General features: G+C 41.3%; 1 protein-coding gene across 1 annotated transcript in view; it reads left to right on the top strand.

The window, feature by feature from the left end:
- The first annotated feature begins 212 nt into the window (after positions 1-212).
- Positions 213-26,221, top strand: part of LOC137351639 (alpha/beta hydrolase domain-containing protein 17B-like) — a 72,299-nt gene continuing 46,290 nt past the window's right edge. The window contains exon 1 of the mRNA XM_068016290.1: positions 213-723. Coding sequence (XP_067872391.1) covers positions 452-723 — 272 coding nt within the window. The 5' untranslated portion in view covers positions 213-451. The remainder of the gene's footprint in view (positions 724-26,221) is intronic.

The raw sequence follows: 26,221 nt of genomic DNA, 5'->3' as shown, positions 1-26,221 counted from the left end.
AAATGCAGGTATTTGTAAGCAAGAAAGACAGGGGGAGGGGAAAGGACAAAAAGGGAAATGAAGGGTGACAATGCAGCAGAGGAACACTGCTGAGATGTAGAACTATGTCGTTACAGGTGAACTGCACTCTGGAGAATGGCCAACATGGCAACCTTTGACCCAGATAATTCCTGCTGAGGCGGCAACGCCTGAGGAGGGAGCGCGTCACTTCCTGGAGCTCACGTCACATCCGTCAACGGCGATCTGTGTTCGCTCATCGCCAGAAATGGAGGAAAAGGATGTGACTTGACGGAGGAGCCATTTGGCAACCATAGGCCCCGCCAACTCCCCTGTAGCCGCTCGGTCTCGGGGTGCTCCGGTCAGTCGCGCCGCTTGGCACCGGTTGATCGCGGTGCCGTCTGTAGCCCCCCCGCCGAGCAGGATCTTTCCTCGCCGCTAGCCCGCCATCAGGATGAATGGTCTGTCGCTGAGCGAGCTCTGCTGCCTCTTCTGCTGCCCGCCCTGCCCCAGCCGGATCGCTGCCAAGCTGGCCTTCCTGCCCCCCGAGCCCACCTACGCGGCGGTGGCCGACGAGTCGGGCAGCCGCTGGACCCTGCGCTTCACCGAGCGGGCCGAGTGGCAGTACGGCCAGAGGGAGCTGGACTGCACCGACATCTTCCTCATCCGCACCAGCCGAGGAAACAGGATCGCCTGCATGTTTATCAGATGCTCCCCGACTGCCAGGTACTGTGAGCTGTTGCCGCTTCGACATTCGTGGGTCAGAAACCCAGGTTCCCACACCCTGCATCGGGTGCAGCAGGATTGCGAACCAGTTTAGAGGGCTGAGCACACAGAATAACAGTGCAACATAACCACTGTACGGGTTCAACGTAGAGTAGCAGCAATATTTTGGTTGTACAGTGCAGTGGTAACGTGATAGATAAAACATTATACATCTGTCCATCCAGAAAAACAACATAACTCCAGATGTAGTGCTAATGTGACCCGACATAAGTCTGATACAAAATAGCATTAATGTGACTGAAACTGCACCCTATAAAATCGCAGTAAACTGCAGGTTTTGTTTACAAGTTTGTCAACTAAGATCATCTTTAGAAATACGTATATTTTAAGCGTTTTCTAACATCGGCATGACTTAAATATTACAAAAGAACTTTAGAAAAATTAATATTATTTCTACCACAAGTACTTGACCTGTTCAACTGTTTTCTTCCTTTCTCTGCTGAAGGCATTGATTCCTTGTGGTTCCATGGGTACTTCACCTAAATGGTTATATTCATGGGAGTGGAAACCATTTTTCCCACTCTAATTAGGGGTTTGTGGCCAATTGTAATTTTTTGTTCACTCCTGGCTGAGATCAGATAATTAATCACAGCCCAACAATCCAACCTGGGACACTCCTGGTCTGTGTGGCTATGTTATTTGCTGCATTAATTTCATGAGTCAGCACAGGGATTTTTGCTTCCACTTTCAATCATACAATTAAATCTGTACAATGTGAGGTTGTGTAGATATTGGAAAGTGTTGTAGACCGAGAACTGTTGGATGATGTAATCAGGTTGAAGCTGGCATTGGATCACACTTTTTTGTGTTCTGGTTGGTCAGTGGGTAGTAATCCGCAGTAGGGGTCCACATTCTGCAAATGAATTTGGAAGTGTTGCATTGAGTTCTACTAAGGAATATATTGCTGTTGTGCCTTCATTTAGACCTTTTGAGATTTAATCATGCTTCAACAGATTCTATGCTAGAGTAGTGGATTGGAGAATTTCAATAGCTGCGATACAAATAATATATCACTTGTCTAGAAAAGTTGCCCTTTGAGCTATGGGGATTCATTTTTAGTAAGTTCCATTATATTACAGCAGATAATTCCTAAGGGAAGCCCTATCATCCCGTGATCAAGAAATGCTCCTATCATTCAGCCATTCCTATGAAGCAATTATTGTATGGTAATTGAATCAAGCCTAAACAAATCTATTTTAAGACACTGTTCTCCTAAGAGTCATTCTTAATGAAAAAAAATCAAATAATTACTGATGTTCAAATACAGAAAAGGGACTGTTTTGCTGCATCAATTTTTGTTGATTGTCAAATCAATTGGTAAGTGCAGTTGACCTAAATGGATGAACTGACTAAGAAACAGTCTGTGTTGGCCAGTAGCATTGATGGTTAGTGTTAAGCCAACACTCTTCAACAACACCAAGTATTTATATCGTGCTTTTAATATAGTAAAACATCTAAAGGCGCTTCACAGGAGTGTTATCAAACAAAATTGACATCAAGCCACCTAAGGAAATATTAGGATAGATAACTGAAACCTTGGCCAGAGAGGAAGGTTTTAAGGAGCATTAAAGGAGGAAGGAAAGGAAGTGGGGTGGGAATTAGGAAGGGAATTCCAGTGCTTAAGGCCTAGAAAGCTGAAAGCATGATGGAGTGATTAAAATGGGGATGCTTGGGAGGTCAGAATTGGAGGAGGGTTGTAAGATTGGAGGACATTAGAGATAATGATGAGAGAGGCCCTGGAGGGTTTGAATACAAGGATGAGTATTTTAAATGTGATGCGTTACTTGCCAGGCAGTGTATGTCAGCAAACACAGATGATGGGTGAACAGGAATTTGTGCAAGTTAGGACACAGCAATGTTTTGGATGACTTCAAGTTTATGGAGGGAAGAATGTTGGAGGCTGACCATGAATGCGTTGAAATAGTCATTTAGAGGTAACCAAGGCATGGATGAAGGTTTTTCCAGCAAATGAGCATGGCAGGGGCAGGGTCCAGCAATGTGATGGAGGTGGAAATAGGCAGTCTTGATCATGGGGTGGATATGTGGTCGGTAGCTCACCTAGGGCTCTGATACGACAGCAAGGTTACAAGCAGTGTGGTTCAGTCTCTGACCCTTGCCAGGGTGAGGGATAGAGTCGGTGACTATGGAATGGAGTTTGTCATAAGGACCGAAGACAATGGCTTTGGTTTTCCCAATATTTAATTGGAGGAAACGTTAGCTTATCCAGTACTGGATGCCAGACACGCTGTCAGACAATTTACAGACAGTGCAGGTGTTGAGAAAAGTGGTGGTGCAGTAGAGCTGGGTGTCGTCACCGTATTTTTGGAAACTGACTTTGTTTTCAGATAATGTCGCCAAGGGGCAGCATGTAGTTGAGAAATAGGAGGGGGCCAAGGATAGGTCCTTGGGGGAGATCAGAGTTAATGTTGCGGGAGCGGGAAGAAAAGTAATTATAGGTAATTCTCTGGCTACGACTAGATAGATGAGAGTGGAAGTAGGTGAGTGCAGTTCCACCTAGCTGGACGATTGTGGAGAGGTGTTGGAGGCTCATGTGGCCAACTGTGTTAAAGGGTCGAGAAGGATGAGGAGGGATACATTTACCTTGTCACAGTCAGACGGGATGTTATTTGTGATTTTGATGGGAGCGGATTTGGTACTGTGACACCGTCGGAAACCTGCTTGGAGGGATTCAAACATAGAGTTCTGGGAAAGATGGGCATTGTTTTGGGAGGAGACGTATTCAAGGATTTGAGAGGGAAGGGAGGTTGGAGATGGGCCGGTGCAAGGATGATGGGGTCAAGGGTTTTTTTTTTAGGAGAGGGGTGATGGCAGATTTGAAGAAGAGGGGGACAATACCTGAGAAGAGAGAACAGTTAACAATATTGGCTAACATGGGAGCCAGGGAGGGAAGTTTGGTGATCAGTTTAGTGGGGATAGGGTTGAAGGATCAAGATGTGGGTGTCATGGACAGGACAAACTCAGAGGGCATAAGGTGGGGATAGAGAAACAAGAGGAAGATGCGAATTCAGGGCTAGGACAGAGGGGAGCCTTCAGAAGAAGAAGAGGGAAACAGCAGAGGCAGCTGATCAGATGACCTCAATCTTAGTGACAAAGAAGTCCATGAGCTCCTCGCACTTGGAGGTGAGGCTGGATGAGACAGGGAAGAGGGTTTAAGAAAATGGCTTGCAATTGAGAAAAGAATTGCATTCCAGGATTCCTGGAATAATGAGCAGTTTTTGCTGATGACAGCTGGACCTGAGTGCTTTATGTGGTTCAGCCAGATCTGGCGGTGAATGGCTAAGCCATTTATCTGCCATATTCATTCAAGTGCATCCCTTGGATATCAGGGAATGGAAATGAGGGCCGCATCAGGGGAATGGGCAGGGTGAGAAAGTGTAATGGTTTTAATTGGGACTAGAGCATCAGTGATGGAGGGGAGGATGTGGTTGAACAGATTAGTAGCTGCAGAAATGTTGTAATGAATAGAGGGCCAAAGGCTAGTTAGCTGCATTTATGTCAATAAGTGAGAGATTCTTTTCCCAGGACGACACTGAAGTAAGTAGGGTTAGGACCGAGAAGGGGAATGTGGGTGGAGAGCAATACAAGGAAGCTATCAGAGATAGCCTAATTGGTGGTTGACATGATGGGAGTTAATAGGATATGTAGGATGGCAAGAGGGTGCCTTTGAATAGGTGTTGGGGAGTTTATGTGGAGGAGAGATTAAGGGAGGATAGGAGGCAAGTGAACCCAGAGGAGTGAGAGCGCAATAAATTGAGATGGAGGTTGAAATCACCAAGGGTTGAGATGTCACTTGGTGGAGAGGCTGAGGGAGGCAAGCAGTGAGATATCATGGTAGGAAAATTTTTATGGTGCTTGGTGGGCGGTAAAGAAAGAGCATTTTGAATTAAAGGTGAGAGGGTTGGAACAAGGTGTGATGCTGAAAGGAGAAAGTAGGGGAACAGACCAAGGTGTGATTTGGTGATGAGAGAAGGTCTCTGTCAAGGTCTTGTTCACAAGGGAACGGACATTCTGGAGGGAGATACGAAGAGGGGCGGTGATAGGCGACCAGCTGGCAGAATCCACAGGGTCAGTGCTAGAAGGAGATTGGTAAGATTAGCCCTTGGCATATGCACTGAGCAGGAAGGTCAGTGTGAGAGTAAGGTGGGGCAGTTTGTGTAGCTGCTTATAAGGAGGCAGCAAAGAGTGCTTTGGGCCTTTTGGAGGGTGCCCAGAGAGGCGCAGAGGAAAGCTGTGGGCTTATCTAAGAGGGAGTCAAGTCTGGGTTGGCAGCAGGAGAGTAGAAATGTTGGAGTGCTGCAGTTTGGGGTAGTAGTTTGAGGATAGAGTACTTGAGAGGGGAGAAATGAAAGGAGGCGTGACAATAGGAGAGTGAGGTCTAGAAAGGGAAAAAAGAAATTTTTTAAAAAAGGGGTAGAAAATAAAACGTGGAAATAGCAGTGATGGACTTGGGTCTGAGTGGCAGCTAAAACGCCCACATGAATGGATACAGGGAAAATAGTAATAATGCAATTTCAACAATGTGCATGTTGATTCAGCTGTCTCAGACCGTCGAATCAGGAAATACCTTCAGGTTGATCTCTTCAGCAGTGCTCACTATTTTAAATTTAAAAAAATGAAATGGACAGATTAACTTATTTTTAAAAAGGATCCTTTGTCTTTAACTAGCCTCTACAAGGCTAGTCCTTCATAATACATGAGGTGTCCATCAGCAATGAGGTACGAGGAGAATCTAATCGATTAATGATCAACTTGATTTTTTTATTAATGTAATATAGTGACTGAAAATGGAAAAGGTTTATTTCAATTAATAGGAACAGCCAAGCTTAATTGTTACATTAAGTGGGCACATCCAGCTAGATATTGAAGGAAATCTAAGCTATAATTGTGATGTCAAACTATGACTTTTTCATGATTTGACAGGGGAATTTATCAAAATTCTGAATATGTTGTACTGTTATTTCACAAATCCTACTTTTTGGCAGAGTTAATTCAGAGTGAGGATTGAGAGCTGGATTGTGTGATCTGTGTTGTTACAACACTGACCTCCATTCCTTGACTAGGAAACATGGGTGGTGGGGTGGGCGGGGGCGGTTAGTGGATGAGGCGGGTGTTCATTGAATGCATAAAAGCAGTATAGGTGTCCAAATTAAACTTTGTTGTAAAATAAATTGCAAAGGGATAGCATTTCAACATTGCCTTTTCATTTATTGGGCTCCTGGGAAGTAGGTTTTGTAGTTCAATCAGTTCATATAAAAATTATAAATAACAATAGTCTATTGCTGCTTTAACCTTTATTCGTCAAGTAAAAAGCACTACTTATTGTGTTCCTGTGTTTCCTGTTGGTTTATTGAGGTTATATTTATAATTAAGATTTGCTGTTACATATTCATGCCTGAGAAAACGAACTGAAGTTATTTTGGAGGGTTGTATATTTTTGTGATTTGTTCATTATATATTGCTGAACAGCAGGTCATTCACGGCAACACCACGATTACACAGGTTACATCTTGAATGTGAAAAGTAGGTGGGGTTCATGGACTGGAATCCACTAGAATCTACGTGGACTGCTTACAGAGGAAATTATTTTAATATTCATGTTCCCTTCAATTGTTTGATCTAAAATATTTTAAATAATTTTTGAGGAGATTTTTCTAATAGTGTTTCAGGACAGTTCAGAGATGAAAAGCAGATTGTGGTATATTGTAAGATTTGATACCAGAATGCTTCTGTGTGTTTGTTATAATTATAATACATTTATACAGCACTTGGATCAAAATATCTCAAAGTGCTTTACATAATGAAAGACTTTCAAAGTTGATTGTTGCAGCAACATCCCACAGTTAAATAGATGACCAGTTATTCTGTTTTCTTGGTAGCAATGGTTGAAGGAACAATGTTGGCTAGGATGCAGGAAGAACTGCTTGGGATAATTAATATTGTAGGATCAGAGAAAATAACGTAAATTACACAGTAAATTATTGTATTGAGATGTCTAACCAGAGGTTGACATTTCAAAAATGCCAGATATGGTTAAGGGCCAAGCACTCCCTTCCAAGTTCAACTTTCAGGGGATGCGTGAATATTTTATGCATTTGTATTCAACTTTAGTGTGTTTTGCAACTTGTCATTTGTGTCTGGATGATCTGTGTCCAACTTGAGATCAAGTTGTTGATTCTCTGCTGCTTCTAATAGAAACTGTGATTGAAATCTCACCTCTGACCCTTTTAACATGATGCTCGAGATCACATCTGAGCTTATGTGACAGTTGACTGAGAATAAGACTCTGCAGAGGAAGTACACAAATAGATGTACAGAAGCCTGCATAAATACACTAGAGATACTTCACTGCCAGTTTAGACACATCAACAACATTTTTGGCAAGTCTGGCCAATCCATCAGATGAAAGAACTGCAAATTTGGGCACAAAGCTGTAAAGTTTAGAACATTATTCATTTTTTTAACCTTTTTAATTACTTAAAAATGTGATTATTTTATAATGTCAGTAATATTTATCTTTTGTATACCTCTGCTCAATACTATTCTTAAAAAGTAGAAGTTCACTCAATTCAACTAGAGTATTTTCAAACATCCTGTTTGTCTGAAGATGTTGACTGGTATTAATTCTTTGGTGCCTCCTCCAAGAAATTATTTGCATATGAACTTTTATGGAATGTTGGCTGGATGTTCAATTGTGGGAAATATCTCAATTGAGCCCAATCCTGACACCCCACCACTTCTCCAGTAACTAAATTTATAGCAGGCATTGCTCAATTGTGAACCTCGGATAATGTAATAATCAATTTTCCAAGTTAAAGCTTTTGCATGGAGTTCCACATGAAAACATACTACTTAAATATAACATCCTAATTTAAGCCTGAAGTGCTCTATATTTTTCTGGTTTTGATGCTTTAATGCAGCCAGCCGATAGACATTCTTTATCTGCTGACAGCAAGTGTGTTCTAGAGGTCTGATCATTTTACTGAAAAATATTTTAAGTATTTTCAGACTTTTAGTGGCTGATTAAACTGTAGTAGCGGAAGGGTTTGAAATAGCCTTCACTTTGAGGAGATTGAGCTGCAGGACAACATTCTGTTAGTGATACGGTGGTGCATTCTCATTATCCTGCTTTGATGCTACAGGCATTGATTTAATTCTCACACTTAACAGTATCAGTGAGCGCTCACCCACTGTCCAAAGCTGGATCCGTGAGGTTGCATTATGCACAATAAGCATACCAACATGAATTTACTGCTAAAAGGATATTTGTTTATTTTAATAGATCTACTGGTTATCAGTAGCCAAAGATAGAGAAATTGATAGTGGGGTGTTTTAAAGAGACTGGCTTGATATGACCACACGTGTTTCTTGTTTTTGTGAAACGAAGCACTTTTATGCCATAAATATTTAAGCTCTCTTTTGTGGTACATTTATTTTTCAATTTTAATTTCTAATGGTTTCTGTATATCACTGGAGTTTAGTAATGCCTGATTTGTGCAAAAGAATATTTTACTGTTTAAAAATAGTTTTGTTGCAGATCAGGCAATTGGAGATTCAGTCAAATCCTGGGAAGGGAATAACCTGGAATTCTTCCAGTGGCTCAAATAGTTAGATGTGATATACTGCTGAACCGTACAGATCTCACAGTCCCAAATTCAATCTTTGAATTAGGCTGAGTCACCTAATCTCAGCTGATGCAACAGTAGGTATCCTACAGTTGGCCTCTGCACCCCTAAGAAGGATGGAGGAATCAGCCAAGGTTTGTGATTTTTTTTTTATTGTACAGTGACTGTTGCTAAAAAGTAGAGGTCCGGTTGGGATAGGAATGGTCTTGGCTGTGATGCACTCTTGTGCCTACACTTGCTGCCAAGGCAGTCGCATGAAGATTGCTTGAGTGAAATCCCAGGATGCAGACAATAACTTGTGCAACTCCATTCCAGCAGAATGCATCCCTGTCCTTGATGGACATTGACTGATGGCTTGGCTCTTCCATTCTGACATGTACTACCCTTTTAACTGAAATTGAAGATTTTCCCATTTTTAAGCTGTTTCAGATGTTTTCTTAATTTAATGCAATCAGACAGTATTCATGTAACACAGAAGGGAGCTATGTGAAATGTGGAATGCAAGCCTACTCAGAGGTGTACATTAAATAGGTATGTGCTGCACTGAAGTAAGTTTAATACAAAACAGAAAATTTAAGGATACACAGTCTTTATTGTGGGGGAAGAGAGATTACGTGGATTACTTGTATATATTTTCTGGATGATATATATTCAGGGCAGTTCTTCTGATAGAGTGAGGTGTCTTGATGTGAGTCGTGTCATGTTGTATAGCTTTCCTAAAATTAGGAAAGAGAGCTGCTTGTATTGTGGAGTTTGTGGAGTAGATTTAAGACCCTGTAAAATTTGTGGGTGGACGTGGAACAGGGGTGCTTATTCCTGTTCCATAGCTCTGCTACCTTTCCTTTGTGGTGTGATCTCAGCAGCTGATTGAGGTCACAAGCTTGGAGAGATATCAGTCACCATTTCCACAGTTCTCTGAAGCTGTCCATTAATTCACAATTGTGGGAAAAGAATTCCATACGTAGAGAGTTCATGATAATGAGAGTGATCTGAGGTGACTCAAATATTAGGTGATCATTGCCCTTCAAGTCAGTGCACGTGTTGAATGCTATAGATCATGCCAAGTGCTGAGACAAGATTTTATTTTCAATAGCTACATAAGAACATAAGAAATAGGAACAGGAGTAGGCCATTTGACCCTTTGAGCCTGCTGCACCATTCAATAAGATCATGGCTGATCTGATTGTGGCCTTAACTCTACTTTTCTGCCTGCCCCCCCCATAACCCTTGACTCCCTTGCAGATCAAACATCTGTCTAGCTCAGCCTTGAATATATTCAATGACCCAGCCTCCATTGCTGTCTGGGGCACAGAATTACAAAGATTAACGACCCTTTGAGAGAAGAAATTTCTCCATGTCCGTCTTAAATGGGAGACCCCTAATTCTGAAGCTCTGCCCCTCAGTTCTAGATTCCCCAATGAGGGGAAACATCCTCTCAGCATCTACCCTGTTAAGCCCCCTCAAAATCTTCAACCTTTCCTCACAAGACAACTCCTTCATCCCGGGATTCGACCTAGTGAACCTTCTTTGACCTACCTCCAATGCAAGGATGTCCCTCCTTAAGGCCAAAACTGTACGCAGTACTCTAGGTGTGGTTTCACCAATGCCCTGTACAGTTTTAGCAAGACTTGCCTACTTTTTATACTGTATCCCCCTTACAGTAAAGGGCAACATTCTATTTGCCTTCCTAATTACTTTCTGTACCGCATGCCAACTTTTTGTGATTCATGTAGCTCAGCTCTGGACAAGGACACCAGATCATTGTATATTGACATAATAAAGCAAAAAGTGGTTTTCTATGAAACCAATTAGCACCTTTCTGACTCAGCTGTGCAGGGCAGGGGTATTGCATGCCACTTAGATTAGGAAGATAGCTGCTTGAGCCATAGACATTATATAACTGAGTGATGGAGTGCGGCAATATTTCAGATTCTTACAGGATTCCACCAACAGCCATTTTGGAGAAGTTGTGGGAATTTTGAAAAGCTCCTGTACATTTGATTTTTATCCTGTGATCCAGTGATACTGGTATGTGATCCTTCTAGAAATAAAACAAGGCACATAAGTGCAGTTTTTGAGTCTGATTGGGTATCGATGATGGTGTCCGTCGGGGTTCAGTTCTGGTGCCACTTTTGTTCACTGTATATTAGGGACTTGGATATAGACCTAGAGGGAGTGGTGTCACAATTTGCAGATGACCCCAAAAGAGAAGGTATAGTTAATTCTTTAGAAGACCAAAGGAATAAGATGGGGGAATAGGTTTAAAGGCAGTAGTTAAAATTCAGTGTCATTAGGTCAAGGTGAAACATTTTGATACATTAAAAAAAATCAGTAATTATACTCTTAATTGAAATAGGCTCATTGCTGTGGAAGATCAGAGGGATTTGATAGGGTAGATGTCCACATAACGTTAAAGGTAGCGCCTCTGCTTTGTAAGAAAGATGCTAATAGAATTTTAGGTTTTATCTCTGGGGTGTAGATTATAAAAAACGGTCGATAATAAGCTTATATAAAACATTAACATTTTTCATTTGAATGCTGTTTGCATCATTGGACTACATACTATTAAGAAGGATATTGAGGTATCAGTGAAGATAAAGTGGAGATTCACCAGAATTCTACCTGCTATGAGAACATAATATTCCCAATCTTTCTTCGTAATTATAAGTGTTTTTTTATTATTATATTGCCTCTTAATCTGCAATGTTCTAGAAATGTTTAAAATTATGAAAGGATGCAGACTGTTTGTAGTAGTTGAGGGGTCAAGAACAAGGGGCTATAGATATGAGATCAAATGGAAGGAGATTTAGAACAGAATAGGAGAAACTTGATGGTTGAGGCAAAAGTTATATCATCATTGAAGGTTAGATTGAATAGGTGGATGAAGCAAAGAGGCTGAAGGGATATGGCAACAAGATCAGTAAATGTGATTGAAACTGTACACTCATGTGGAGAGTAAATGCCGACACTGGCTGGATGGACTGTCTGTGTTGTACTTTCTATGAATTTCTGTGTATTTTCACAAACCTGGATCCTTCACCTTGTTTGTTGGGAATGTTCTGCACTCTCCATCTGCAACCTGGCATGACAGAGCTAAACATGTCGCTCGGGTATCTTGCCAGGATGTGCATTCCAACTCTCTCATCAGTCGGTTCCCTTGTTGTAGCATGCCAACTTAGTAATTGATGTTTGTGTTTTGAATTAATCAGGTGGAATTACTGAAACTGTTATTCCCTTGGAGTACTGTTCTGAAGGCCATAATGAAGAGTATGATACTCTCATCATGAGGCTGTCAGATTTTACAAGAGGAAAGTAATGTGTTCTTATCCTTTTTATTCATGTCCTTTTTGGGTTCAGTGCTCTTCCTTAAACTGTTTTGATTTTTTTCCTTGCTGGTGCCTGACAAATGTGCGGAATCTCTGCTCTCAGCAAAGTCCTGTGAATAAACTGTGTAAAGAAGCTGCTATAACTGCTGTCTGCTTCTTAGGAGCTATGTGGTTGTGTACTGAAATGCTTAATGCATGCAGTATTATCTCAGTATCTCTTGAATCAAGAAGTTCTAAAATATAACCATGCTTGCTGTTAAAACATCTCTTGAGTCTCAGCAGTAGCCAGCTGGGTGCAGAGCAGGCGGCTCCTTGAATGATCAGTTTTAATTTTTTCCTTCCAGTAAGATAATCTGAGGAGTGGCATACCCCTTCAGTTTACCGTGTACCTGCGGTGTCCTGTTTTATGACAGAATAGTACTGATTCTGTTTGTCTGATTTTAGTTGTTTCCGGTGTGATTTATTTAACATGTTATTCTCTGTGCTCAGTCCTGTCGATACTGAGCTGGATAGAGATTTTACTGATGCTTGCTCCTAGAGATCATCCCTGCATCAGGGAGCTGTTGCTATGGTAACTGTGGACTGTTTCAGGTTGCTGTGAGACTAAGGCCACCCCCTCAGTTTTTTCCCACTCAATTTGATGACTCAGCCCTTGAATTAACAACCCACCCCCTTAAGTTGTACCCACGCAGTGCCCATTGCTGTCGTACTCAGCGCATGCAAGAAAATGCACAAGGAGAATGCAGCTCCATGATTAATGAGTGCTGGCATCAAACTATACTGTGTTGCCACTTAACAGGGTGAGTCATCACATGGTGAGGGGTGTGTGATGGAATTATCAGAATGTCACACAAACTGAAAAGCCCATAATGTTACTGTAGTGACAAGGTCCAAATGCAGAGATGATCTCTCAAACTGGTACTGGCTATAATCGAATCATCATGGACAACATCAAAAGCAACATTTTATTTTCTCTTCCAATCTTCACCCTGCTCTTCCAGAGACACTGATTCATGCAGAGTAGAGTTCCATGAGTGCTGGTAACACTCCAATACCTCATCTAGGTAACCATTATTCTTACGAGCCTGCACAGTGTGTGTCAGCAAGTTGATTGAGTATGGCGTATGTCACAGCTGATCCCAATGCTGTCCTTGTTCAGTGTCCACACGCACATGCCTTCCAGCCAGGGTAATAATTGGTTAGTGATGAGGAGTAGGTACCCTTGCTGATTTTTCTCCCTTATGACTGTGGCATTAAGTCTAATGACAGCAGACCTACTGCTGCCCCAACTGAGTCCAGCAAAATCACTACAGATCAAGGATCAAACCTGGGACTGTGTGGTGATTGTGGCTTAGTACCACAGCATATGGTGTATTTATCCACTCAGCAACCAGGGGCACTAATGGTCTGTCGCCGAATACTCTAGTAAGTTTGCTTTGCAGCCTGTATTTCATGCACTACTGCATTTTCTGTTCCCCACCAGCACTAGCTGTTCCTAACACTGAACCTACCGGCAAATTGGCCTGCTGGCATTAGTGGCCCCTTAAATACTTTTTATTGCAGAATTCACTTCAAATTAGATTTGAAAACCTCTGTAAAACAGTGTAGTTTGTAAAATTAATGCTTCCAGGTTTGCCTCTAGATATTTGTACAGCGTGTGACCTGACCTTTTCTGGTGGATTGTAAAATGTTTGATATTTGTTGTCTTGACCATGGTGAGCATTTCTGCAGGCAATGTTGAAGGCACACTGGCACTAGCGATGCAGAGGGGTTCCATTGCAAAATGGAGAATGTAGAGCCAAAACCTGGAGAGCAGATTTGGTAAATGGCCCACAAATTGCACTTGTACAAGGGCTGTATATCCCATACACATTGGGCATGGTTGCATATCTCATACACACACTGTGGATGTAAGTGGTGTATATTTTAATATAGCTAAAGTAAGCAAAAGATACAAGAGCATTAACATGTGGATTCAATATCTTTTCTAGCAGTATATTAATTATTTTCAAGAGATTTTTGTTTTTTGTTTGCTGTTTAAGTTCTGTCTTGCCAGTACTAGGAAATGGACTACCTTTCTGCTTTTTGGTCCACTTGAATTGTGAAAAACAATGAGTTGTACAATTGTAAATTCCACTGTTCCAAATTTGCTTTGGGTCATTGGAACATTTTGAGCTGTCGTCGCCAGGGTTAATTACTGGTGGGTCATGTCTGTTGGTGTTAGTGGTCAGAATAATTTGCTGAAAAGAATTATTAATTGTACATAAAGTGTATTGATATCAATAAACCAATTAAGTCTGGGGTTAAGTATAATACGAGTTGGTTGCGGGGTAACGATTCTGAATGAGATACCTTTATCCCCAGTATCAGGCACACTTACTATTGCACCACTGTGATGTTTCTAGCCCTTAGTTTCTCTAAGTGTTTAGTAGTTTGATCTGGTATTCTATACCCTAATAGTTCACCAACAATTGAAGGAAGACTAACTGACTTTTATTGTGCTGCAGTTAAGGGTGTTGTGCATTTGTTGGGATTTCAGTGGAACTCATTCAATCCAAAGAGATACTCATTCATCTGCCTTTCACTCTGCTGGCCTCTCACAACTTGATTGCTTCTTGCCTACACAATCTATTTGAATGTCAAGAATACATTATCAGCGTTCATATACTTGTCTGGCCTTGCAGATTTATGCTGATGCTTTCAGTGCCAAACTCCTATTCAAGCCAAACTATTTTCCTTGCCTTCACTCGGCGAACTTGCCATGTCAGCATCTAACTCAGTTGGTCAGTTCCAGCTTCCAGATTATTATTTGTTTTTATTGGCTTGGAGTGTTAAATTTGAATGATCAATGACGAGAATTACTGTTAATAATCGGGTACATATTTCCAGTTATGAATGACCGGTGACTGGAGACCTTACAGCACAATGAGTGTTTAAATCTAACCAGTTAGTTATAATTGACATATTCAATGAATTCTCAAAACAAGTTAACGAATTGAGTATTTTGAATTCAAGATATGTTATTGGTGAGTTTGAATCGCTGGATGGATTGGATGCAGAGGGTTTGTTTAGTTACTTAAGTCAGTAAGAATGTCATATGGTTTTCAGTTGACAACTCCTGTTACACAAACTCAACGAGGAAAGATTGGACAGACCAGGCTTGTATCCACTGGAATTTAGAAGAGTAAGAGGTGTCTTGATTGCAACATATAAGATCCTGAGGGGTCTTGACAGGGTAGATGTGGAAAGGATGTTTCCCTTTGTGGGAGAATCTAGAACTAGGGGTCACCTTTTAAAAATAAGGGGTCGCCCATTTAAGGCAGAGATGAGGAGAAATTTTTTCTGAGGGTTGTGAGTCTTTGGAACTCTCTTCCTCAAAAGGCAGTGGAAGCAGAGTCTTTGAATATTTTTAAGGCAGAGGTAGATAGATTCTTGATAAGCAAGGAGGTGGAAGGTTATCTGGGTAGTTGGAAATGTGGAGTAATCAGTTCAGCCGAACTTAATGAATGGTGGAGTAGGCTTGAAGGGCCGAATGGCCTACTCCTGCTCCTAATTCGTATGTTCGTATTCCCTCAGTCTTTGAGCAATTGCTGCTGAGCTGTCAGATGGAGATACACTGTTAAATCATTCCAGGCAATTGATGTCTCCTGCTGCCTAGTCATGGAGTCAGCAGAGAAGGCGTTACTGCCTGTCTGGTCTGTCCAGCTATCCTTCCTAAGGGATACCTTTGGGGAAATTAATAGGAGAGGAGTATAATAAGATGGGATATACAGTTTTAAAAATATATTTTTTATCTATTTGATTCATGTAAAGCAGACATATTTTTGGTGCCAGTTTTCACTTAAAATCTAATGACTGCAGAACACTTTTTACTGCAGCACTAACAGTCTTCTGATGCAGGGTACTGTACTCACAGAATAAAGCTTACCATGCAGATTCTCTGTTCTTTTTAGATTGAGAAGGCAAGGCCCTTGGGAATAACTGGAATAGCAGGAAATGTACATGTCAGCAGGCTCCCTGTTTGAAACACTCCAAAATGATGAACTGTGAGTGTTGTGTTTTTAGTAGTGTTATTTTTACAGTTTCAGACCTCTACACTGTAGTAAGTGTGAAGATCACACATTTTGAAATGCTTCACCAGTGAAAATTGATGACATACCCATGCAGAGTACTGAATATGCATAGAATAAAGCTAAGTATGCAGATTCTCTTCAAGACCATCTTTAAAACCCACTTCTTTGAGCAAATGTTAGGTTACCTCTCTCAATATCTCCTTATAGAGTCATCGCCCCTTTGACTTAGCATCCATATATTTGACTGCACTTTGTGAAGCGCCTTGGGACATTTTTCTATGTTAAAAGTGCTATATAAATGTAAATTGTTGCTTTCTTTTCTATCTTTCCCTCCCTCTCTGTCCTGTCTTACATCTCTCCCTCCCAACCCCTCTATCTCTGAATCACTGGTTACAAAGGAGTGATTCATACAAACTATTTTTAAATTCCATCTGTGTACTAAAATAGCAGCTTTAAACAAAGGTGTGCTTGCACATTTCATCCTAAAATCTAAAAGGCCAATCAGTTTGGAGTATTGTGAAACAAATTGCAGTCGTCACATCGTGTATGTATAAATGTTGAATCTAACTTTTATGCAGAATAGAAGATAATGTTTTTCAGTGGAACACAGTCGCACCCCTAAACCTTCAGGTTGTGAGAATATGGTTGATGCACCAGATTTTACAGTAGGATTTTTAAATGCTCCCTTTTTATGATTGTTGGTGTACAGTAAAATCTTATGGTGCCTTATTTTCTGCACACTTTCCTGAAAATCATGTAAAATGAATTTTAAAAATTAATTTTGTATCCTTTAATGAATTCTTCAAATAGATAAGTAGATCTGATTGATGTTTCATTTGTTCTGAGTAAGCATTTGATTCCACTAAACATCAGTTTCTCAAATACTAGAGACCTTTGCCAATCTGAATTATGGCTTCTTTCTCTTCTCGCATACATCTGTCTCTCTTTACCTGTCTCTTTCGCCCTCTCTCTGGAGGTTTGAAAAGGCCTGTTCTTGGTGTCATTGCCTCACTAGCGGCTAAATCCTAAATCAGAACACCAATATCTGTTAATACCAGCAGCTTGAGATGTATGTAAATTAGAACTTTAAACTTTATTTGTATGGCCCCTAAGGCTCCATGGTATGCACCTCAGTAGCCAGTGAAGATACTCCTGCAGTATGTTACTTGATCAGTAGTTTGCAGCAGTACTTGGAGCTACGATGTTGTGGCCATTACGGAGATGTGGATATCACAAAGGCAGGAATGTTCCGGGGTTTAGATGTTTCAAAAGGAATAGGGAGGGAGGTAAAAGAGGTGGGGGAGTGGCATTGTTAATCAGGGATAGTATCACGGCTGCAGAAAGGGAGGTCGTCGAGGAGGGTTTGTCTACTGAGTCATTATGGGTGGAAGTCAGAAACAGGAAAGGAGCAGTCACTTTGTTGGGAGTTTTCTATAGACCCCCCCAATAGCAACAGAGACATGGAGGAACAGATTGGGAGGCAGATTTTGGAAAGGTGCAGAAGTAACAGGGTTGTTGTCATGGGTGACTTCAACTTCCCTAATATTGATTGGAACCTCCTTAGTGCAAATAGTTTGGATGGAGCAGTTTTTGTCGGGTGTGTCCAGGAATATTTCCTGACTCAATATGTAGATAGGCTGACTAGAGGGAGAATATGTTGGACTTGGTGCTTGGCAACGAACCAGGCCAGGTGGCAGATCTCTTGGTGGGAGAGCATTTCGGTGATAGTGATCACAACTCCCTGACCTTGACTATAGTCATGGAGAGGGACAGGAGCAGACGGGATGGGAAAATATTTAATTGGGGGAGGGGGAATTACAATGCTATTAGGCAGGAACTGGGGCGCATAAATTGGGAACAGATGTTCTCAGGGAAATGCACGACAGAAATGTGGAGGTTGTTTAGGGAGCACTTGCTGCGACTGCTGGATAGGTTTGTCCCGATGAGGCAGGGAAGGGATGGTAGGGTGAAGGAACCTTGGATGATGGGATGTGGAACAGCTAGTCAAGAGGAAGAAGGAAGCTTACTTAAGGTTGAGGAAGCAAGGATCAGACAGGGCTCTAGAGGGTTACAAGGTAGCCACTCAGGAGAGCTAGAAGGGGACATGAAAAAGTCTTGGCGGGTAGGATTAAGGAAAATCCCAAGGCGTTCTACACTTATGTGCGGAACAAGAGGATGGCCAGAGTGAGGGTAGGGCAGATCAGGGATAGTGGAGGGAACTTGTGCCTGGAGTCGGAGGAGGTAGGGGAGATCCTAAATGAATACTTTGCCTCAGTATTCACTAGTGAGAGGGACCTGGTCGTTTGTGAGGACAGCGTGGAACAAGCTGATATGCTCGAACAGGTTGAGGTTAAGAGGGAGGATGTGCTGGAAATTTTGAATGATATGAGGACAGATAAGTCCCCGGGGCCAGACGGGATATACCCAAGGATATTACGGGAAGCGAAGCAAGAGATTGCTGTGCCTTTGGCGATGATCTTTGCGTCTTCACTGTCCACTGGAGTAGTACTGGATGATTGGAGGGTGGCAAATGTTGTTCCCTTGTTCAAGAAAGGGAATAGGGATAACCCTGGGAAATATAGACCAGTCAGTCTTACGTCGGTAGTGGGCAAATTATTGGAGAGGATTCTGAGAGACAGGATTTATGATTATTTGGAAAAGCATAGCTTGATTAGAGACAGTCAGCATGGCTTTGAGAGGGGCAGGTCATGCCTCACAAGCCTTATTGAATTCTTTGAAGATGTGACAAAACACTTTGATGCAGGAAGAGCAGTGGATGTGGTGTATATGGATTTTAGCAAGGCGTTTGATAAGGTTCCCCATGGTAGGCTCATTCAGAAAGTAAGGAGGCATGGGATTCAGGGAAAATTGGCTGTCTAGATACAAAATTGGCTGGCCCATAGAAGTCAGAGGGTGGTAGTAGATGGAAAGTATTCAGCATGGAGCTCGGTGACCAGTGGTGTTCCACAAGGATCTGTTCTGGGACCTCTGCTCTTTGTGATTTTTATAAATGACTTGGATGAGGAAGTGGAAGGCTGGGTTAGCAAGTTTGCCGATGACACGATGGTTGCTGGAGTTGTGGATAGTGTGGAAGGCTGTTGTAGGTTGCAACGGGACATTGACAGGATGCACAGCTGGGCTGAGAAGTGGCAGATGGAGTTCAACCTGGAAAAGTGTGAAGTGATTCATTTTGGAAGGTCGAATTTGAATGCGGAATATAGGCTTAAAGACAGGATTCTTGGTAGTGTGGAGGAACAGAGGGATCTTGGGGTCCATGTCCATAGATCGCTCAAAGTTGCCACCCAAGTTGATAGGGTTGTTAAGAAGGCGTATGGTGTGTTGGCTTTCATTAACAGGGGGATTGAGTTTAAGAGCCGCGAGGTTATGCTGCAGCTCTATAAGGCCCTGGTTCGACCACACTTGGAATATTGTGTTCAGTTCTGGTCGCCTCATGTTAGGAAGGATGTGGAAGCTTTAGAGAGGGTGCAGAGGGGATTTACCAGGATGCTGCCTGGACTGGAGGGCATGTCCTACGAAGAAAGATTGAGGGAGCTGGGGCTTTTCTCATTGGAGCGAAGAAGGATGAGAGGTGATTTGATAGAGGGGTACAAGATGATGAGAGGCATAGATAGTGGATAGTCAGAGACTTTTTCCCAGGGTGGAAAGGGCTATCACCAGGGGGCATAATTTTAAGGTGATTGGAGGAAGGTTTCGGGGAGATGTCAGAGGTAGGATCTTTACACAATGAGTGGTGGATGCGTGGAATGCGTTGCCAGCGGTGGTAGTAGAAGCAGATACATTAGGAGCATTTAAGCGACTCTTGGATAGGTACATGGATGATAGTAGAATGAAGGGTAGGTAGTTAGTTTGATCTTAGAGTAGGTTAAAGGTTCGGCACAACATCGTGGGCCGAAGGGCCTGTACTGTGCTGTACTGTTCTATGTTCTGTGTTCAAGAGCCTCCTAAGGAATTCCTTCAAAGTTACAGATAAGGACTATTTTCTACTGTGTATTTACAATTTATCATTCTTACTAGAGTAATTAAATAGTCCCGTAAACTAACATGAAACATATAAATTTGTTTAGAACTCAAACTTTGTCTGTACTAGTACAGTGAACCCTCCTGAACACTGTTTCTGGAACCATTTCTAACACGTATGTCTTACACTGTATTGTTTCTGGTTTAGTTGTTAAAGAGGAAACCATAAACTAAGTGTGTGAAATGCAATGTTGCGATATTGATTTGATTTAGAGATACAGCACTGAAACAGGCCCTTCAGCCCACCGAGTCTGTGCCGACCATTAACCACCCATTTATACTAATCCTACACTAATCCCATATTCCTACCACATCCCCACCTGTCCCTATATTCCCCTACCACCTACCTATACTAGGGGTAATTTATAATGGCCAATTTACCTATTAACCTGCAAGTCTTTTGGCTGTGGGAGGAAACCGGAGCACCCGGAGGAAACCCACGCAGACACAGGGAGAACTTGCAAACTCCACACAGGCAGTACCCAGAATTGAACCCGGGTCGCTGGAGCTGTGAGGCTGCGGTGCTAACCACTGTGCCCTGTATCTGAAGAAATTAGGCCTGCAATATTAATGAGGCAGCGGACACCCTCCAGAGGCAGGGAGGAGTGTCGCCTTGTGAGGTGGTTTTGGTCCTTGCCTCTGGATGCAAAGGACTCCTAGTAAGTAGTAAAGTTAAAAAGTGTCTGTGAACCCCACGTGCAGCTGAGGCTGCAATTTGATTGTGGCTTACAATGGGATGAGTTCTCTGCCAAGCTGTATCGGCCCCTGCAATGCAGTTTCCACTTTGCTGACCTATACCGATCATCTTTCAGCATTAGGGCAGGTCTAGGGCCAGAATGGGAAGTTATGAACTCAATTTTGTGGCAGTTGTACATTCAATAATTTTGATTTTGCTGCTGCTTTCTAAGACTGCCTTGTAGTCTAAATTGGGTGAATCCAGCATGATGGGAGCTAGGTAAGTTAATCGATTCATGTGTTTAATTAGATCATAAGTGTTTACTTGGGTTAATTGGTAGCACTCTTGCAAGAGTCACTGTTGGATGTATCTATGATTTTTTTTACCATGAGACACAGCCAAATAACATACTATATATGGTATTTCAAATGTGTTACCCTGGTTAGTTTTGTGATCCAATATTTTTTTGTTGTACAGTTAATCAGGTTTCATTCTGGAAATGAAGAAAACCTAAGTTACGCCAGGCTAAGCTACAGAGTGGTTTTGTTTCAGTGAAGCTCATTGTTCTATATACTCCAAGTATCACTGGGAGAATTATTATTGATCAAGTAATTTAACATGAATTCAAAAATGTTGTAAACAATGTTGTATTTATTCACGCTGTTAATCTGATGTGGATGCAAAATTAACATTATCAAACATTAAATCTACCAAAGCATGCTCATTCCTTGCTGTCCCAAAGCAATTGGTGATGTAAATAGTACCTCCTGCAGACTGTCAACAACCAGTAAAGAGTTTGTGAACTTTACTTGTCTTTTTGCAAGACCTTTTAATATAGAATTTGTTGACTGCTTCTCTCATTGGAGGCAGTTGTACACTGTCACAACCCAGCTGATTTTGGGTCTCTTGAGATCAGGCATGTGATAGAGGCTGTAGTGATCCTGTACCTTTTGTCATTGTGTCTAACGGCTGTCTGGAGATAAATTCAGGATATAGGTAGGTGACACACAGCTATATAGTCTGTTCATTTCACCCATGTTTTAAATGTGCTTCAGAAAGGAAGGAATGAGGTCATAGTGAATCATTTAAAATATAATTACATTTTCATTAAACTGATTATGGGATAAACCAGCTTTACTAGACCAGATTTGATAACTGGCTCAATAGTTGTGTTCATAGAATATTCTGAAGAGTCTTAACTGTCTACTTGACGTGATGTTGACCATGAAAACATGGTCAGATTAAGTCCTGGAACAAGGTCTTAATGACATAATGAATGGAATGGGATCAGTGTCTGCTTCGTCTTCATTCTTGAAATTCTTCTGAAGACAGGGTCGATCAAACTGTCAAATGCTAAGGCTGCAGCTGTGTAGGATGTAGCCTTTTGGTAGGTTTATCACAGTCTGTCTGTCCGTCCTTCCATTTGGTAATAACTTGTACAACCCCTTTAATGTAAAAACACCCCAAGCTGTCAAGACAGAATGAACTGTTAAAACAATTTCTAAAGATTGAAATGATATTTTTACTAAAAGTTCAGTTATTAATTTGTGTAGTAAATTCTGAGAGCACATTGTTTTCTTGGGGACTTTGGAATGTGATTACCCCTTAAAAGAAAGACAGTGTAGAAATGTAAGTCTTTCAGGGCATCCGATAGCACTTTACAGCCAATTAAATAGTTTTGAAGTGTAGTCATTGTTGTAATTTAGAAAAGGCAACAGCCAATTTGTGCACAGCAAGGCCTCAAAAATAGCAATGAAATAAATCAATGGTGTTGCTTGAGGGATAAGTATTGACCAGGATACCGGGAGAACTTAAAAATGGAGGTAAATAAATCAGTTCATTTTGGAGAGATGAGGAGTAACTAGCATGAAATATCTGGGTAAAAGACCAATTGTTAATCATATAGCGTGCCTTTTGCACTCACACTGTGCATAGTTGTAAGTTTTAAGTCACTAGAGGTGAGGGTTTGCCTATGGAAATTGCAATTTGCTGTGAACACAAATAGACAGTTGGGGATAAGTCCAAATTGTAAAATTGAGAAGGTTTTCTTCAAAAATCTCTATTAAATGACTTGGATGTCAGTTTTTCTTTATAAATGCCATTTATATAGTCAAGATCAGACTGATGTAACAATGTTAAGTTTGTAATGCAGTGAAACATCTGTGTAGCAATGAATGTATATGGTTAGTGTAGATGGGTAATTTCTCCAAAACTGGTTTCATTGTCTATATTTCGACAATGGTTGTGCTGAATGAACCTGGGTTTTGAGTCTCCATGTCCTTTTTGCTTTGTGTTCACTTTTTAAAGGGCAGCAAGAGTAATGTCAGAACTTCTTCATAAATGCTGTGGTAACAGGCAGGTCTGTGCATGGAGATAGTCAAGGTTTTACTGTTGTGCCTGTGCATGAAACTGACACTGTAAAATTAAGAGTTATAGCCCTTGTATGCTTAAAGTGCTAGGATCTACTTCAGTTAGAATAAGAAAAAAGCAGAGCTTCTCACTCTTCATATAGGATTTGTGTTACTGAGTAATTCAGATTTTGGTGGGAGAGTATTAATTTGGTTTACTGAGAGGGTAATGTACAGCTATGTTAAATGATAATTTTGGAAATTGAATAATAGAATTCAGTATGGCAGACCCCTCTCTAGTACCTACATTATTGGTTGGGAACTATACTACCAGTTGTTCGAATGAGTGGCTTTCATAGTTGGAATCTTAAAGTATGATTCTATTAATGTGGGTCTGTAAATAAAATAATTTATAGAACCTCATTAATAGATTAATCATATTTTAAGAGCACCAATTATAGTCTATCCATATTAAGCTGTTTGTGAGTGGTTACTCTATATCACACTTGACTTTGCATAGGAATAAAGGAGAGTTTGGATTGGCTTAAAATCTGATATCTTTGCAATTCCATTCACTCTCTGAACTTGATGTTGAAACAAAGCACTGAGAAATTGAGAGAACCACAAATAATAACCCGAAAATCAATACAAAAATCTTATTAACTAGTTCCTTGTGCCTTTTTTTGTTTTTAACATAGATGGTCTGGCCCATTTTGTCATTGTGGCTTTACTGCTGTGTACAATAGGGTGGCCACATCTTGTTAAACAAAATTCCAGGCTATTTCACCTTGTGATCTCTTGCTTCCAATCAGTCTGCTCCCAGTTAACTGCCATTGGTTGGCAGACACATTAGTGGTCTTGGAAATAGGTTAGTAATGGTGGCTGCAATACCCTCTGGGCTCCAGAAACTGCTCTAGCTATCATGTTCACCGGTTCGAACGTGCATGTTGAGCAGGGGAACATTGCATCCCCGGAACATTGTCACCCTGCTGTTTGTTGAGAGTCCATTTAATCCAAATTATTTTTCTTCCAGGTTACTCACTGGAGTGTCTGGGAGATTAGTTATTTTTAATCTGGGAGACTGACAATCTGGGATGGTCGTAGACTACTCTAGTAGTAGAAGCAGCCCTTGGCGCACTGAATTTCACAATAAATGCTCACCTTTTCACTCCATAATTACATTAATCCTTTTTTTGCAAGGCAATTCCTCGTTCTATTTGAGTCTTCGTGAACTCAATGAATTCAAATGCATTTACAGTATGATTTTTTTCCCCCCATCCAATGTACATTGTGCTTGAGACTGTCAGCCAACTCACTGTTCATGTATTACATTGACTTAATTAAAATAATTCATGAAATATTTGAGTACAGTTAATCCATCTTAGGAGAAGCATGGCATCCTATGTTCAGCATCGCACATGAGATGTGACATCATTGAGTGAAACACAACTCAGTTTGGCTGCATTTGCCACATTTATATTCTACTGAAATACTGAAGCCCAACAATACATTCCAGTATCTGATCAGTCAGTGTTACCACCAGCCTACTGTAGCACAGGAACCAAAAACTCCAACCTCCGTTCCTGACCCTAAGTTAACTGATATTGCTAACCACTCCCTCTCCTCGGGTACTGTCCCTCATCCCTTCAAATCTGCCATTGACATCTCTCCAAAAATATATACCTTTGATCCCCTCTGTCTAGCAAACTACTGTCCCATCTCTGACCTTTTTTCCCTCTCCAGTCTTTTGAATGTATTATCACCTCCCAAATCCTTGCCCTTCTTTGCTGCAACTCTGAACATTTTCAATAAGGTTCTGCTCCTGCTACAGCAGTGAAATGCCCTTATCAAAGTCAGAAATCCGATGTGATGGAAACTGTGGTCAACTGTCCTTGATCATTCTTCTTGACTTGTCTTCAGCCTTTGACAGGGTTGACCATACCATCCTCCTCTGACGCCTCTATCCTGTCATTCACCTGAATGGGACTGCCCTTGCTTGGTTCCATTCTTATCTATTCAATCTTAGCCAATCACTGCCCATGGTTTCCCTTCCTGTTTCACACCAGTCCCTCTCAGATCTATCCTTGGCAGCCTCCTATTTCTCATCATTCTGCTTCCTGTCAGTGACATCATCCAAAAACACAATGCCAGGTTCTGTGTGTACGCTGATGATCAACTTTACCTCAGCACAAACTCTCTCGACCTTCTCTATTGTCTCTGATTTGTCATGTTACTTGTCCAATATCAGGTGCTGGATGAGCAGAAATGTCCTCCAAGTATATATCAAGAAGACTGAAGCCATTGTTTTCAGACCACAGCACAACATCTATTAATGACCCCACATCCCCTCCATCACAGACACCACTTACTTCTACCTCCATAACATTGTCTGTCTCTATTTCTGCATCCGCACATCTGCTGAAACCCTTATCTGTGCCTTTATTTCCTGTAGACTTGACTATTCTAAAGCTCTCCTATCTAGCCTTTTACCTTGCACCCTCCATAAACTTGAGCTCATCCAAGACTCTGTTGCCATATCTTGACTTGCACAAAACTCCATTCACATGTCACCCCTGTGCTCACTGATCTTCGTTGGCTTCCTGTCCGGCAATGTTCCGATCCAAAAATTCTTATTTTTTGAATGTCTTTATGGCCTTTATATCTCTTTAACCTCTCTAACCATATAACCTTCTGAGACCTCTGTGCTCCTCTAACTTTGGCCTCTTGAGCATCACTAATTTCAATTGCTCCACCATTAGTGGCTGTGCCTTCAGCTGTCCATGTCCTAAGTTCTGAAATTCCTTCCCTAAATTTATCTGCCTCTCTCTGCTCCTGTAAGCTGTTCCTTTAAAAACTGTCGTTAACCAGTTCTAATACCTCTTTATGTGGCTCGGTGTCAAATTTTGTTTGTTAACACTGTTGTGAAGTTCCTTTGGGAGATTTTACTACATGAAAGGCAGTATATAAATGCAAGTTTTGATGCTCTAACATGCGTATCCTGACTGCATATGTTCGCCAGTTCATTCTGGCATTTATTTTTCTGCCCATTGACTGTTCCTTGTCTGTTGATTTGACATTTTAGCGATGAGCTCCAACTCTAAATGTGTTCAGCTCAAGTGAGTTTGCATCTGTTGATTTTTTTCAGCATTTGCTCTTTGATTTCTGATGACTCACTCAGATACCCAAAGTAAGTACAGTGTTGGTGTGTATAACACTGACTCAAAAACTCAAACCTTAAAATTGCGCCTCAGTTGACCATTTAAACATGGGAACTCAATGGATCGGAAGAGACAATTGTGGTCCATATGGCTGCTCCCATTTGTAGTGGCCCCAT

The sequence above is a fragment of the Heterodontus francisci genome, chromosome 36, assembly GCF_036365525.1.
Source record: "Heterodontus francisci isolate sHetFra1 chromosome 36, sHetFra1.hap1, whole genome shotgun sequence".
Taxonomy (NCBI): Eukaryota; Metazoa; Chordata; class Chondrichthyes; order Heterodontiformes; family Heterodontidae; genus Heterodontus; species Heterodontus francisci.
Note: the sequence above shows the minus strand (reverse complement) of the source record. Positions and strands in the feature narration are given on the sequence as shown.